Genomic DNA, 12,177 nt, shown 5'->3' with positions numbered 1-12,177 from the left:
CAACAAAGAATAAACCAACCCTAAAACACCAACACTGCATACAGTTTATACATTGTATGTTCACACCACAGCAATATGAAAATCCACAATTATTTTCATGTTCCTTAAGCGTTCCAAAGCCTTACCTTTGAAGAGCCATTTGAGTACATCTGTATCATATTTTCTGCTCCTTGTTTTACCTTCAGTTCTATATCCAATTGCTTCTTTAAGGCCATCAATCTGTTGTTAGTAGAAAAACGAGGATCGCTATTTGGAGTATCAGGAGTCCTAGGACAATCTGTGAATTAAATGCAATATGTAATGTGTGCAGCAAGGAAAAAAAGAAAAAAAAACAAACAAAACCACCACCACCACTGCTCAAAACAAAAGAAAAAGCCAACAAAAACGCATCTATTCTATTAAGTTATAGATTAAACAAAGCTGGAACATCACACTTAAGACTGACCGTCCTGTCCTGAGCTACTTTGCAAATGCGCCTTAGCACAAAAAGCCTGGCGAAGGCAGAGCGACTCCCACACCCGTCCCAGTTCCCATGAATCACTTCCGGGAGCAGTAATGCAGGCAGCCTGGCTGTGAGGTCTGCTCTTCGTTCACACATTTATTTCTTCTGCCATGTCTCATGTCACTTAAAGATTCAGTTTACCATTGACCTTTCTTACACTCCTGATTTGAAATATATAACAAACCAACTTGGACAATGATATTCAGTACCAGTAAACACAGCCTAAATAAAGATTCATTTCCTCATTGATTTGAATGTATTATTTCAGCTAGCACCACTGCAGACGGAGTTTATGACAGAATTAAGAATAATGTATTTTCCTTTCCTTAAAGAATGCAGACATAGGACTGAACGATTTTTGCTCTGCAATCCTAACCAAATCACAGGGTAATTGGATATACAGGCAGTTAATTGAATGGCTATGATTTGCGGGAAGGTTTTTTTTGTTTGAGACTATCCATCTTGCTGATGGATCTCCATCTTGCTGGATTAAACAGAATGCAAGCTAGCTTTCAATCAAATTGCATACTCAAAATCCTTAACTTTGCTACTGTCCTCCAGAAAAATCTATTAATCACTGGTTCATATTCAGCTTCTGCATCATGAACTGTTAATGAACTGAGAATACGTGGTCACCAGACTGTTTCCTAGTGGTTAACTATTCTGTAATTTCCAACAAAATCAGCCTTTCAGCTATAGCTGATTATCTTCCCTAACAGCCCCAATGGCATCTCCTTCAAACTTTTACAAAAAGAGGATAAATTATGTCCAACTACAGTAATGTTTTTTTTGTTGTTGTTGTTGATGATTTCTTTTACCCTAGCAATTGAGAGAATACCTTCTCTACAGACAAAGGACATTAGTTGGTGTCCTGGAAGATAATATTTATCTGACATCAACAGTATGGTCTTTTTAAATTTTAATTAATTTTCTTTGAATTAAAACTAGGATAATGGATCAAGTTCCTGAAATCCTCAATTATTAGAAAACACAGGCATTGCACCAATAACTTACAAATTATTAATGGTGAGTTATCAGGGGGATGGGGGTGTCTTATCTGCTATTTCATATTTCTCCTACAGAAGCTTCTAATAACTAATTTTTGAGATTTAATACATTTTACTTTCAAGTTTGCCATGTAATTTCCTTCTTTTAAATTGCAGTCTTTGACAAGGCTGAACACTGATTTCATGTAAGGAGAACTTTTAATTTCCTCTACTGTTAATTCACTCTTCAGTTCAAGCTACTTTAAGACTCTTCCTGCACCCTCACTACTTAAAGGTAGTACAAAAAACTCCAAATGTTTTAAAGAAACACCCGCCTATGCTATTCTGCATCTGTTTTCTCATTCTTCCTCTCTGCATTTTGGCTTGGTTTGTGAAACACTGCACTTGCACAGATTTAGCTTAAATCTGTTATTAATAAAACAAAGATTAACAACACACTTTTCCCCCATTTATGTCTTCACATTTAACTAATCCTCACCTAATAATCTGTTCAAAATTAAAACAAACATGAAACTTGAAAGTCACAGTGTCAGGTCTCCTTATAAAGTAAATTAATTGTATAAATGAATATTTACCAACTTTAGATTTATGATGCAGGCCTCCGCCATTTAAAGATCCCAGTCTTCTGATGATGCATGTGGAAGATTGTGGTGCTCCTGAAGTCTGTTTTCATAGCTTTTAAAGATGCAAACCAGCACTCTTCCTTTGCATTAAAACAACACCCAGTTGCAAGTCAAGCACTAATTAGAGATACCACGATTCAGGCTGTCCATGCAGCTGTTATTATCTCTCTTTGCCTGTCTGCACTGTGAAGGTCTAACCACATCACTTACCTGGGTCATCTAAAGAGTGGGTCTGCACTTGTGGACCTAAATTCCCCTCTACCATTTACTTTAAATGGAGCTACTGAATGTTTTGTTAGTAACCAGCAGCAAAGAAAACTTTTTTTTTTTTTTTTAAATACACTTGCAGACATAATAGCTGCTCACCAAACTCCTGAATATGGAAAAATATATTTATTTGTAAATTTATTTACTATAATTTTTCAGAAATGGCTTCCAAGTGACTCCTCCTCTCCCCCCCCCCTTCACCTCCCCGACCCCATTACAATAAACAGCCTGAGGCTGAATTCAGATTAAAGTTTAAGTCAGCCAGTCTAACTGGTCCTATTATGGAAAGTGTTGACAATCTTAGCAGCAGCACTACAAGCTACATCTGTTCCCCTCTCTTTGTATGTCTGCTTCGGTTGTAAGAGATACCTAGCCATACCAAAGCGATTATCTATTTGTGTAAATCACCATACAGAGGGTCTTGAATCTCATCTGGAGACATTTAGTCATCATCCTAATACAAACAAGCAATACATTCATCCAGGTTAAGCGCAAGCAATGGGATTTTATGTACATGCTTAAAAGTTCAACGAGAGTTAAGTACTTACAGCAAATTGATACTTCACACTAGCAGGTATGTAGGGACTAGGGAAAATGACAGATCCTTTAGTTTGCCAAGCTTGTTGGTCAGTAAGAACAGTATAGGACCAGTCACTTTGGATGTGACATTCAAGTCTAACTTTGTATAAAACAGTAATAGCTTTGCTGGGCTATGGATTAGTGCCCCTAGGCATTTTCTGCCTGACACTGTGAATATGAAATGAAGTAACATGTATTTCAAGTGAACTAGACTTCATTTCATATAACTAGGTTACTTTTGCTGAACAGCTATGAATATTGTTGCTTAACGCTAATGTTTTTTTTGCAGCCTGGTAATGCACATCCAGGCTGCTGGAAGAGCAGTGATGCTATGTCCCTAGCACCTGTGATATCCTGTTTTCATGGACATATACTTATAAGACTTAACTTAAAAGTGATGCTTAATATGCTTAATGGATTTTTTTTTTTTTTTTTTTTTTTTTTAAGTGTCTGGACTGCATCAGGATAATGGCAGTTCTCAGTTTGAAATGTTTATCTTGCTCTTCTGAAAACCTCTTCAGTTTGACTGGGTCTATGCATAATGCTTACTAGCATATACTCCTTGCTTCTAAATTGCTTTTTACCAACATTCCCATCTAAACTATATTTGTTAGAGTAGTGACAACTGTATTTTTTCTAGACTGCTTCTCATTTCTCTAGGGACTCTTCCCCACATGGTAGGTACACGATTTTTACTTGATAAGCTCAGAGTGAAATCCTGGATCCCGTGTAACTGAGTTTTGGTTCCCACGCTGCTATGCTATTCAATTAGCAGCAAGTTGGTAAATAGTTAATTTTAATTTATTTGAGGACTCTTAATTGTAGTGTCTTAACCAACAGAAATACCTGTGATGCATTCAGGCATTGCTAGGGAAAAACAAACAAACAAGCAAACCACCAAAAAAAAAAAAAAACACAAAACAGGCATGTCTCAGGGAGTCACATGGTTTCAACAGCACTTGAACTAAGCTGTCTGTAAGTCCAAGATGACGTACACACACAGAGAACATTAGCACTGACCTGAAAACTGCTGAAGTCAAACTGAATTTTGATTGGGTAACAGCAAATTTTAACAACTGAGAAAGCAACAGCTGATTGACTCACACTCCTTCAAGAACATTATCCCACATTAAGGTTTCCAGGAATTACCATGACATTTCTATGGATATCAGCATTGTAGGTAGCATCTTCTGTCTAAGTAAGTCACTACCCTGACCAACTTGCTTGCTACCTCATCAATTTTCAAGAACTGGTCTTTTATATGGGCTTTTTGGATTTAAAAAAAAAAAAGAAAAAAAAAGTCTCTCTTCTGTTAGCTACTCATATTCTTCAACCTGAGAATGTATTTTCTTTGTGACCTACCTCTTCAGCCAAATATGTTATGGACAGTTTAAGAGATATGAGAATGAAAGAAGAACGAACTTCAGTCATTTTGATTTTATTTTATGTGTGTTATATCCAGTCTCCTCCATTCCCTCAAAGCTTTCTATCATCTCACCTCCCTTTACTTTAGTTCTATGGACCAAATTCATTTCTCAATTTTTACATATCTACATAAATACGTAGGTATATACACATATAAGTATAATACATGTTATATAACTCGCATAGCAACTATATGCCTAATTCAGTCGGGGACTTGCTGCAGGTTAGCTAGTTCAACCTTATACCTCATTGAATCATATTCAAAAGCCCAGTCTCTACTGTTATTTTTTAGACATATGAAAATAATATCAATTTAATCCATGCTACTCTGTAGAAGTACATTTTCAGGATATGAAATGCCTTCATGTCTAGTGTGAAGTAATCATCCCCATGTTATATATTCAAATAAGTCGCAGATACTCAGCAGTAGTGGTCACTAGGCTTGTCCTACTTTGTTATTGTTGCACTCTGCTTCCCTTTTAAGTGGTGACCTACAAATTCTAAAGCCCTGCATCCTAGTATGACTAATGCACTGCATGATAAGGACAGGCCTGGGTACAAAGACTCACTTCTAAAACATATCTAGATTTACCAACAACCCCATAATGGAAAGTAAACCTACATTATGGTCATAGTTGTTTCTGAATCATACATCAGCTGCAAAGTCTATCCTCACATTCAGTAATATAGCTTTTTGGCATATTGAACTTTAAACAAAAAGTACAGTATCAATTCAAGTGGTTGTGAAAATAATTTCCTATGGCATTAGGACATGGGAAGCTTTCAATTCTGGGCAAGCTACCATCAAAATATCTTAACTTACTTGAAATGGGCTGATATTAACACATTTTTCTACAGCAGATTTAAGATTACATTTAATGGTTTTAACATACGTTGATAACACTGTACTGATTACAAAATAGTCGGACTACAAAAAAAGAAAAAAAAGTAATGTAAGCCACCGCCTGATACCCTAAGCAACATTAAGAGTCACAATAGCTTGTCTGACACTTCCCAGCTCTAAATCTGGAGTACTTCACAAACGTGTTCACACCTACTTTTCAAACACTGGAGCTGGAAAAGAATAAATGACTTTTCCAAGCTGCCACTAATTTTCATTGAAAACAACTGAAACAGTCCAAGAATCTTCAAAGGTCAGGCCTGACAGGTCAAAAGGATCATCATCTTACAGGCATTCTCAGTGTTATTTATCAATGGATTTCAGTCCTGACCTCACTATTTAGAGCCCTCCATAACCTACCTAACATACTGCAGAAGACTAGGAAAACCTAGGGCCACACACACACACACAAAATCATAACTATATAAAGACAATACAAGCTTTGACTCCCAGAGTTCTTGAACCCTTTTTACCTTATTTTCAGTATTTATGCTTTGCACAGTCTAGAAGTTTCCCATATACGTCCTTATCTTTTAAAAAAGATTTTAACTGAATCAGAAAAAGGTCAAATACAAGCTAAAGTGAAAAGCTGTAACTCAAAATAGAGCTAACCTCTGGAAATAACTCGCTTACACTTGGGAAACTCACATATTCAGCAATAAACCGTTATTAAATTCACTGTATCACTCTGGAGGAAAAGCAAGAATTACCAGACAGAAAGCTGTGACCTCTCCACAGAGCTGTACTGACAGATGATAGGGATGTTTAGGGCCATATCTCTGTGTATTTGTTGAATATTGTATAAATATTTTATACTTAAGCCAACTCTGCATGTGTATCATAAATCTTACGCTACTAAACTTATTTTACAAGGGCCTATCTCACTAATATCTCAAGTCAAAACTAGTACTTCAGTATTAAAATCAGAATATCACCTAGATGACATGCAGACATTAGTTTGAAATTAGATCAAATGTTTAGTGATAGCATACTTCCCCCATGAATTAGTGACCATGAATGAAGAAGGAGACAGGCAATTAAATTATAAAGCAAACGGCACACAAAAGCTCAATCATTTCTACTTTGGAGGTTTTAGATCATTGATCTGAAAAAGATATATATGTATTTTTAAAGTAGGTTGTGAAGTATATTGTATTAAAATGGGTCTTATATAGGAATACCTGATCTGATACTAAATAATTAATATAAAGATCTCCACAAAGTTTTAAGTTTCTTTTTAATAAATTTGTAACCTGCAATAATTGAAGTATTAAAGAAATAATGTACTTTTCTCAGGGCACATTTTAATAATTAAGGTTGTAAAGGCTTTCTGCCAACAATGCTTTGAACAGAATAAAAGTTAAAATATAGTATTAAGGGGCTTAGTATGCATCAAAAGCACTTAGAAGCACATAAGATTATCAGCTTTGATCTCTTCCATAAGCCCTTCACGAAGGCTCTGGTTGTTGAGCACAAGGCTTGCCGAGCCTGGCTGCTGCTGTTTTCCCAAAAGCCATGGGCACTGCCAGCTTTTTCAGCCATGTACTGCAGCTCTGAACAGCATTGTTTAATTATTTATTTGCACCCAAAGACCTCAATCTCTTTAGAACTAAGTGCTTTCTTAGGGTCTATTGTATTTCCTGAGCCATGTACATGGACAATATTGCTGATTAACTCATTGGGGAAAATTTTTAAATGCTGCACTGAAAGGGGCGCTCTAATGTGCCATCATCCTGTGCCATCTACTTTTCAAATTCCACTACTACAGTGACTTGACACATTTATATCCATACAGACTTTTATATTTGTTTCTACAGAAATTGAACCCAATTTTATTTCTTCTCCCTTTTTCCTGTTAGCTTAAAAGCCCCACTACTCTCAACACCAAAGATGACTTTCATAAACCTTAGCCAATATGAAGCTGAATGCTTCATGTCCACTAAAAAAAAAACAACACGTGGCTATCTATGAAGCATGTTATCTGTATTCCTATCTCATGCTGCAGCAACTACTCTGCCTCACTAGTTCCATTCCCCCCTGAATTGTCTCTCTCAAACCTCAAAAGCAACAAATGCAGAGAACACTGTGCAAGTCTACCATAGACACTTCAACACTTCTGTAGCATGTCACAGGGCCAGATTATATGAATTCCTGATACTATGTGCCAATACTTTCCTAATTTCTCACTGTATCCAAGCTTACTTCAAAAATAATGATCATGCAGTCTATTAACTCTATTGCACAAGCTTCTTAAGGCTTGGCATTCACTTTACAAACGCCTTCAATGGCATGTGTACATTTATTAACTTTTTGCCAAGAAGAGTCTGTGTAATGTGAAATCAGCAGGCTGGCAACACCTCCTAAGTCATTCCGTAAAACTTAAAAAAGGACTGTTTACTTTTACAACATTCCATCTTAAAACACCAGGACTGGTATGTAAAAAAACATGTCTATTCAAAATTAATATCAAGCCATCATCAAGCCACAGAAAATACTAATTAAAACAACTGTAAAATATTTGAAAAATGGCAACCCCACAGTGGTTATTTCACACCAAAATTTGCTCTTACATAGCGAAAAGCTACTAGAAAATACTAGAAAGATTGAGAAAATATTTTAATATGGTAATAGCCAAAGTGAAGAACTAGCACAGGTTAAGTTAGTCTTTAGAGCACCATCAAATAGCCTGTGAACACTGCTCCCCCCAAAAAATATATAAAACTGAAAGAGACTAGACATTTCTGTGTGAGTCAAAATAAATAAGCACACATTGGTGAACAAACTCTCCACCTTATTTGCTTATTCCCAGATTCGCTTATTCCCCGAGCAGCTTTTTCAAGTGAAATGGGCTACAGTTTATCTAAGCTAAGAAAAAACAATTTCACTGTGACATACAGTACCTGTAACATCTTCTGGATCCGTTACAACAATGTGTGCATTTAACTCCTGTAACTTATGATGCAAGTCTTCTAACTTCTTATTTGATTTTTTCAATATGTTGTCCACATATGCCAAGTTCTTTTTATCCGTTGTGACCTTCCTGAGGTTCTCAGCTCCCTCCTTGATTTTAAGTTCCTTCCTTATTTCCCGTTTGATTTGGTCCTTTATTTCATCCAGCTTCTGCTGTACCATTGTATCTGAAAAGTCCAACTTTTGGCCAGTGCTCAGATTCTCAGAGACTAGAAGACTCTTGGCATCCCCCTAGAAAGAAAAACATTAATATAACTACCAGAAAATGTGGTTACTTGACAACACATGCTGAAAAATTGAAGTGACTAGACTTTTGGCCTCTGTATATTAAATGCTCACTTTGTTAAGACCATTTATTGACCATGGGTCTCCATTCATGTTGCCCTAAAGCAACATTATCAAAAGACATTACATGTTAACTGGAGTTACATTTTACACCAGATTTATTTTAAATTTAGTGACATCTTTACTGTGCCTATTTTTAACAGCAAGAGATTTAAATACTTCTGGATTTGTCGTGGCTGCCTGCCTGGCATTTATATGCCTCAGAGCTAATGACTCACATTTGTAACTTTCTAGATTTAATTGTGTGTTTTAATAGAGCAGATGGATATAGGAATTAAGACTAAATTCTAACAATTATTAACTACGATGAATTTCTATATGTTCATTAGAATGTATTTCTTTAGTAAAAAAAGGAAAAAGGAAAAAAAAAAACTTTCATGATGCTTACAAATGTTTAAGTACTGGCATCTTTATAGACAATAAAGATGTGTCAAGATGTTACTTGAAAGTAAGCTTGCTAAGCTTTTCCTTTAAACACTCAAATAAAGCCTTTCACTTAAAAAAAAAATAATTAAAAAAAAAAACTTCTTTTCTTTGTGCAGGCAAACTAGGCTGAAATAATATCAATAATAATAAATCCAATGATGAGTGGGAGTTGCTGTAATAAGGGAATAGGGAATGAAGTGCCCGGTACCGCTGGAGGTCATGCTTGTGCCTCACAAGTACGAAGAGCGTGATTATAGAACCTACACCAAGACAACGACACGTAGTAATTCTTCCTGTGTGTCGTCTTCTACACGGAGTCTGTACAACAAGCAGACACTAGGTCCCACCCACAGCCATAGTGAAGGCTAGCTAAGCGAGTGATGATCAGCGTGTCTCTCTCCTGAACTCTGAATGTGATCCACTGTCGATTCAGGATGTATTTAGTGTACATGTGGCCTGATCTGCAAGCTCACTAACTGAAAGACCAAAATTCCTGTAGATTTTCCTAGACACGATAAAGAAATCGCCTAGATACTTGGACAGACAGTGAGGTATATGAAGGGATAATTAGAAAAGTTTTTGGTGTAAATTATTTGTCATCACTACTTGCTGCCAGAAATACCACCATTTGGAAAGGAATTCAAAAAGAATAGCATCAGTATAATAAACTGTAATGAGGTCCCAGAACACATGATCTCTAGATATAGTTTACAGCTATTTGTATTTTTTAGACTACAGACATGTATCTTTCTTCAAAAAAAAAAAAAAAAAAAAACAAAAAAAAAAAAAAAAAACAAAGAAAAACCCATCCCAAACAAAAAAAACCCACATGAATAATTATGAAATATTTATAAAAGTCATCATTATAAAAGTCACATTTGTATGTTGATAAAAAGTCAGAACAGTATTCAGTGACTTCAAGCACTGATAGATTCATTTCAAAAAATGAAAGAAGTGGGAAAGCTCTGAGGTTCTGGTTCTATGACTAACAGCCATAAGGAACCCCCTGCAGCTTTGTGTTATGTACTTCAGGGTTTGCTTTTGTAATAATCTGGGGAAATGAAGGTCGTGAAGGTTCTGCCTCGGCCATGCATGTCAACAGATAATGCTAGTCAAAATATTTAGATCTGCGCACATTCCACTGATAATGCCTTCTGTAAGTAAGATCCAATCTACTAATCTGTAAGCATAGTTATAGAAGTTCACTAACTCATCTTTAGACCCCCTGTTATTAAGACATTTCCATCTACAGCTGTCACTTTTAATACAAAGTTAGTAATTGAAAGATTCTTAACTATTAAAAGTAGCTGGAATCACCACCTTGCCACAAGATTTGTCTGTTTGTGAAAGAGACAACAAACAAGCCATTTAGAAATGACAAACCGAGTGAGACATGCAAAAGGAAAAAAATCATGCAAATATATATTTAAAGGGCACTCGTGATTCCTGCAAGTACACTTTTGTCAGTGCAGATTAAAATAAATAATTTATTATGCATATGTAGAGAGGCTATTAATAGCTGTACTGGGAAATACGTGACATTGCTTCCATATATAGTCATATGGAGATTATTTTTTAGAATAATCAATAGCAATTAGCAACTAGTACAAAGGTTTGCATCAATCACAAAGAAAACCAACAACCACATGTTGAATGGTGCATGTTGAGAAACAACTGAAACTGAAAATAAATGTGTATAGCAATTGTTACATAATGTGTTGGTGTTTAAATGAATACATCCAAATTAGATTGCTATCTCTGATTTCCCTGTTTGCTCTAACAGATAAAAACTTAGGGATGTAAAATAAACAAAAAAGATTAAAGATTAGCATACCACTATTTAGCCTTTACAAACCAGAATCAAAACTGTTTGTAAATACGAAAACTGTATTTTTAAGTCATGACAGTTTACACTTGCTCTGCAAGAATCCTAGATATAAACTTATCATCCTACTGCCTTCAAAGCATGATATCCCACTTTTCAAAGCTCACAGAAAGAAAGGTAAATGTAAGACAAAACTAAAAACCTTTTTTCCATAATAGCACCTAAAGTATGCTAAGAATATGCCAAGAACGTGCACTTCTCAAACAGAACAATGTAATTAAAATATAAATAATTCACAAATATTCTAGACTAGGGTTTCCCAAAGTGACTTGAGTTAATTGTTTATCTATTGAACAATAAGATATTTTGTTACAGGGCAGGTTTTTAATCCCTCTTTGGCCCCACATCCCACCTGTTAAAGAGGTTATGCTCTTCAGTGAAGAGGTTTATGCAGCCCCTGTTCCAGATGCTTAGTGTCTCTAGCAAGTCTTCAATTCAATTCACTCTTCACGTTCATCAGGAATTTGCATTCCAGATTTCTAGTACCTAAGATAAAGTTTTCCTCAGTTTGAGCAGTCTCAGCACACCCTCTGTTCCTAGACTTGGAGTTTCAGGACACAGAAGCTTTAAAGCTTTAACATGCTTCAGAGACACCAGCAGCATGGATGCGGACACAGGTAGCAGGTCACAGTCTGTGCATTTGAGCTGATCCCACAGCAACGACTTTCAACAAGCTTTATGAGCTGATGCTATTTCAATGTTGTTACAAAATTTTATAAGGAACTAAGTATTTATACATATCCATATATAATATTGCTTATCTCTCTATATCCGTATACACAGACACCACCACCACGTGGCTGCCAATGCCTCGGGATGCAGTGTTTTAAGCAAAGTCCAACAAGCTTGCTATGCTACAAGACCATAAACTTTTTAGAGCTACTACAAGAAAACCCCAAGCAAAACCATGGATGACACTGTCTTGTCATCCTGAGTTAACAGCACTTTTGAACTGAAAGCATCCTGTCACCTAGTTATCTAGACATCTCACTGGGCACAAAGGTCACTGGGAAGCAAACAGGCTTCAGAGGAGGAAAGCACAGACTCAGCAACACTGAACAGAGCAAGAGGGCGTTCTGCAAGTAAAGTCACACCACTGCTGCTCCAACACGTTTTGCTGTGAGGTGCAACAAGGGCCGGAGACAGGACCTTGTTCCAGAGGGATGAGCACCCTCAGCAGTGCTCCATCTCAAAATGGAGCTGATGCCAAGATGAACACCACTGGGCAGAACGCCTCAGAGCTGAGA

The 12,177-nt window shown here is 36.4% G+C and overlaps 1 protein-coding gene across 3 annotated transcripts in view; it reads right to left on the bottom strand.

Moving 5' to 3' along the window:
• Positions 1-12,177, bottom strand: part of PKN2 (protein kinase N2) — a 54,498-nt gene that overhangs the window by 21,452 nt on the left and 20,869 nt on the right. For 2 of the 3 annotated variants that reach the window (XM_084291389.1, XM_084291390.1), the window contains exons 2-3: positions 8,205-8,505; positions 126-277 (exon numbers count right to left, since the gene is read on the bottom strand). In XM_084291389.1, coding sequence (XP_084147515.1) covers positions 126-277; positions 8,205-8,505 — 453 coding nt within the window. Of the gene's footprint in view, positions 1-125; positions 278-445; positions 517-8,204; positions 8,506-12,177 lie in introns of those variants that run through there. The other variant, XM_084291391.1, reaches the window with a different exon arrangement.

The sequence above is a fragment of the Netta rufina genome (assembly GCF_964035555.1).
Source record: "Netta rufina genome assembly, chromosome: 8".
Classification (NCBI taxonomy): domain Eukaryota; kingdom Metazoa; phylum Chordata; class Aves; order Anseriformes; family Anatidae; genus Netta; species Netta rufina.
This window is presented reverse-complemented; position numbering and strand designations above follow the sequence as displayed.